The 5,000-nt window shown below is 47.4% G+C and overlaps 1 protein-coding gene across 3 annotated transcripts in view; it reads left to right on the top strand.

Annotated features, from left to right (window-relative positions):
- slc5a10 (solute carrier family 5 member 10) overlaps nt 1-1,085 on the top strand; it is a 111,754-nt gene extending 110,669 nt beyond the window's left edge. For all 3 annotated transcript variants that reach the window (XM_064962332.1, XM_064962331.1, XM_064962333.1), the window contains 2 exons: nt 138-243; nt 655-1,085. In XM_064962332.1, coding sequence (XP_064818404.1) covers nt 138-243; nt 655-848 — 300 coding nt within the window. In that variant the 3' untranslated portion in view covers nt 849-1,085. The remainder of the gene's footprint in view (nt 1-137; nt 244-654) is intronic.
- The last annotated feature ends 3,915 nt before the right edge of the window (nt 1,086-5,000 follow it).

Genomic DNA, 5,000 nt, shown 5'->3' on the forward strand with positions numbered 1-5,000 from the left:
ATGAGTGTGTTAACTTGTTGTTGTTGATAATAATACTAACCTATGAGTGTGTTAACTTGTTGTTGCTAATAATACTAACCTATGAGTAACTTGTTGTTGTGTCAGTTCTGTTACATGAAGTTGTTGTTGCTGTTTAGGTGCGTAACCTGACGTGGTGGACTTTGACTCAGGAGGAAGAGGGAGAAATACCACTCCAGAAAGTCTCCTCTATCAGCCACCGAGAGCAGAGACCCCAGGTCCACGGTGAGACAGACAGAGAAACAGACAGAGAGAGAGAGAGAGAGAGAGAGAGAGACAGACAGACAGACAGACAGACACCACGACCAGTCTGAGACAGACAGACAGACAGACAGACAGACCGACAGACAGACACCATGCCCAGGGTGAGACAGACAGACAGACGGACGGACGGACGGACGGACAGACAGACAGACAGACAGACAGACACCACGCCCAGGGTGAGACAGACAGACAGACAGACAGACAGACAGACAGACAGACAGGCAGACACACAGACACACAGGCAGACAGACAGACAGACAGACAGACACCAGCTCCAGGGTGAGACATACAGACAGACAAGACTAGATCAAAACCTTTGCTTCAGATGGACTGACACAGTAATGTTGCTTTTACATTCTGTGGTGTGTGAAGGTTCTGCTCCGGTGCGGAGGGCGGTCTGCGGCCGCGGGGCGGGGCTCTGCAGCTCAGCGGAGGGGCCAGCAGAGGAGGTTCCGTTACCCAGAATCCCCAGCGTTAGAGAGAGTGTGTTTTGGTCTCGCTTCTGCTGCGTCAATGCCATTCTGCTGATCTGTGTTAATATATTCCTCTACGCTTACTTCGCCTGACCTCTGACCTCTAACTGCTGTCCCAGTAGGATACTTCCTGTGGGTGTTTCCATCTCTATGTAAATCAATGTTCTTATGGTTCTAGAAGATGTATCGTTCTAGAATGTTACGGACCTGTGATGTCACAGTGGGTAGGGTCATATTTAGTGTATTGTATATGGACCTCTGATTGGTCAATATTGTGTCCTTGTGTAAATGAGATTCATGAATAAACACGTGGCCACGTCTTGTAATCTACAGAGGAGAAACTTTATTGTCGTCAAGATCAGAGACCAGTGATTAGAGGTCAGAGGTCCGGGGTTAGAGGTCAGGGGCTAGGGGCTAGGGGGAGATACATTTCCTATAGGTTCACCACACACACAGTAGAGTAGCATGAAATACACCTGACCCCATACAGATATATACCTCAACCAGACCCATAGCATGTTGCATCAATACTACAATAACTAACTGTTACATGAAATACACCTCACCCTGACCCCTGACCCCTGACCCCAACCAGACCCATAGCTTTTCACTAGATGTAGGAAAGTCGGTGCTATAACAGCCTCCACTCTTCTGGGAAGGCTTTCCACTAGATGTTGGAACATTGCTGCTATAACAGCCTCCACTCTTCTAGGAAGGCTTTCCACTAGATGTTGGAACATTGCTGCTATAACAGCCTCCACTCTTCTGGGAAGGCTTTCCACTAGATGTTGGAACATTGCTGCTATAACAGCCTCCACTCTTCTGGGAAGGCTTTCCACTAGATGTTGGAACATTGCTGCTATAACAGCCTCCACTCTTCTGGGAAGGCTTTCCACTAGATGTAGGAACATTGCTGCTATAACAGCCTCCAGTCTTCTGGGAAGGCTTTCCACTAGATGTAGGAACATTGCCGCTATAACAGCCTCCACTCTTCTGGGAAGGCTTTCCACTAGACGTAGCAACATTGCTGCTATAACAGCCTCCACACTTCTGGGAAGGCTTTCCACTAGATGTAGGAACATTACTGCTATAACAACCTCCTCTCTTCTGGGAAGGCTTTCCATTAGATGTAGGAACATTGCTGCTATAACAACCTCCTCTCTTCTGGGAAGGCTTTCCATTAGATGTAGGAACATTGCTGCTATAACAACCTCCTCTCTTCTGGGAAGGCTTTCCATTAGATGTAGGAACATTGCTGCTATAACAGCCTCCACTCTTCTGGGAAGGCTTTCCACTAGATGTTGGAACATTGCTGCTATAACAGCCTCCACTCTTCTGGGAAGGCTTTCCACTAGATGTTGGAACATTGCTGCTATAACAGCCTCCACTCTTCTGGGAAGGCTTTCCACTAGACGCTGGGACTTGCTGCTATAACAGCCTCCACTCTTCTGGGAAGGCTTTCCACTAGATGTTGGAACATTGCTGCTATAACAGCCTCCACTCTTCTGGGAAGGCTTTCCACTAGATGTAGGAACATTGCTGCTATAACAGCCTCCACTCTTCTGGGAAGGCTTTCCACTAGATGTTGGAACATTGGTGCTATAACAGCCTCCACACTTCTGGGAAGGCTTTCCACTAGATGTAGGAACATTGCTGCTATAACAGCCTCCACACTTCTGGGAAGGCTTTCCACTAGATGTAGGAACATTGCTGCTATAACAACCTCCTCTCTTCTGGGAAGGCTTTCCATTAGATGTAGGAACATTGCTGCTATAACAACCTCCTCTCTTCTGGGAAGGCTTTCCATTAGATGTAGGAACATTGCTGCTATAACAGCCTCCACTCTTCTGGGAAGGCTTTCCACTAGATGTTGGAACATTGCTGCTATAACAGCCTCCACTCCTCTGGGAAGGCTTTCCACTAGATGTTGGAACATTGCTGCTATAACAGCCTCCACTCTTCCGGGAAGGCTTTCCACTAGACGCTGGGACTTGCTGCTATAACAGCCTCCACTCTTCTGGGAAGGCTTTCCACTAGATGTTGGAACATTGCTGCTATAACAGCCTCCACTCTTCTGGGAAGGCTTTCCACTAGATGTAGGAACATTGCTGCTATAACAGCCTCCACTATTCTGGGAAGGCTTTCCACTAGATGTTGGAACATTGCTGCTATAACAGCCTCCACTCTTCTGGTAAGGCTTTCCACTAGATGTAGGAACATTGCTGCTATAACAGCCTCCAGTCTTCTGGGAAGGCTTTCCACTAGATGTAGGAACATTGCCGCTATAACAGCCTCCACTCTTCTGGGAAGGCTTTCCACTAGATGTAGCAACATTGCTGCTATAACAGCCTCCACACTTCTGGGAAGGCTTTCCACTAGATGTAGGAACATTACTGCTATAACAACCTCCTCTCTTCTGGGAAGGCTTTCCATTAGATGTAGGAACATTGCTGCTATAACAACCTCCTCTCTTCTGGGAAGGCTTTCCATTAGATGTAGGAACATTGCTGCTATAACAACCTCCTCTCTTCTGGGAAGGCTTTCCATTAGATGTAGGAACATTGGTGCTATAACAGCCTCCACTCTTCTGGGAAGGCTTTCCACTAGATGTTGGAACATTGCTGCTATAACAGCCTCCACTCTTCTGGGAAGGCTTTCCACTAGATGTTGGAACATTGCTGCTATAACAGCCTCCACTCTTCTGGGAAGGCTTTCCACTAGACGCTGGGACTTGCTGCTATAACAGCCTCCACTCTTCTGGGAAGGCTTTCCACTAGATGTTGGAACATTGCTGCTATAACAGCCTCCACTCTTCTGGGAAGGCTTTCCACTAGATGTAGGAACATTGCTGCTATAACTGCCTCCACTCTTCTGGGAAGGCTTTCCACTAGATGTTGGAACATTGGTGCTATAACAGCCTCCACACTTCTGGGAAGGCTTTCCACTTGATGTAGGAACATTGCTGCTATAACAGCCTCCACACTTCTGGGAAGGCTTTCCACTAGATGTAGTAACATTGCTGCTATAACAACCTCCTCTCTTCTGGGAAGGCTTTCCATTAGATGTAGGAACATTGCTGCTATAACAACCTCCTCTCTTCTGGGAAGGCTTTCCATTAGATGTAGGAACATTGCTGCTATAACAGCCTCCACTCTTCTGGGAAGGCTTTCCACTAGATGTTGGAACATTGCTGCTATAACAGCCTCCACTCTTCTGGGAAGGCTTTCCACTAGATGTTGGAACATTGCTGCTTTAACAGCCTCCACTCTTCCGGGAAGGCTTTCCACTAGACGCTGGGACTTGCTGCTATAACAGCCTCCACTCTTCTGGGAAGGCTTTCCACTAGATGTTGGAACATTGCTGCTATAACAGCCTCCACTCTTCTGGGAAGGCTTTCCACTAGATGTAGGAACATTGCTGCTATAACAGCCTCCACTATTCTGGGAAGGCTTTCCACTAGATGTTGGAACATTGCTGCTATAACAGCCTCCACTCTTCTGGGAAGGCTTTCCACTAGATGTAGGAACATTGCTGCTATAACAGCCTCCACACTTCTGGGAAGGCTTTCCACTAGATGTAGGAACATTACTGCTATAACAACCTCCTCTCTTCTGGGAAGGCTTTCCATTAGATGTAGGAACATTGCTGCTATAACAACCTCCTCTCTTCTGGGAAGGCTTTCCATTAGATGTAGGAACATTGCTGCTATAACAACCTCCTCTCTTCTGGGAAGGCTTTCCATTAGATGTAGGAACATTGGTGCTATAACAGCCTCCACTCTTCTGGGAAGGCTTTCCACTAGATGTTGGAACATTGCTGCTATAACAGCCTCCACTCTTCTGGGAAGGCTTTCCACTAGACGCTGGGACTTGCTGCTATAACAGCCTCCACTCTTCTGGGAAGGCTTTCCACTAGATGTTGGAACATTGCTGCTATAACAGCCTCCACTCTTCTGGGAAGGCTTTCCACTAGATGTAGGAACATTGCTGCTATAACAGCCTCCACTCTTCTGGGAAGGCTTTCCACTAGATGTTGGAACATTGGTGCTATAACAGCCTCCACACTTCTGGGAAGGCTTTCCACTTGATGTAGGAACATTGCTGCTATAACAGCCTCCACACTTCTGGGAAGGCTTTCCACTAGATGTAGTAACATTGCTGCTATAACAACCTCCTCTCTTCTGGGAAGGCTTTCCATTAGATGTAGGAACATTGCTGCTATAACAACCTCCTCTCTTCTGGGAAG

Source organism: Oncorhynchus masou, unplaced genomic scaffold (genome assembly GCF_036934945.1).
Source record: "Oncorhynchus masou masou isolate Uvic2021 unplaced genomic scaffold, UVic_Omas_1.1 unplaced_scaffold_532, whole genome shotgun sequence".
NCBI classification, from domain to species: Eukaryota; Metazoa; Chordata; class Actinopteri; order Salmoniformes; family Salmonidae; genus Oncorhynchus; species Oncorhynchus masou.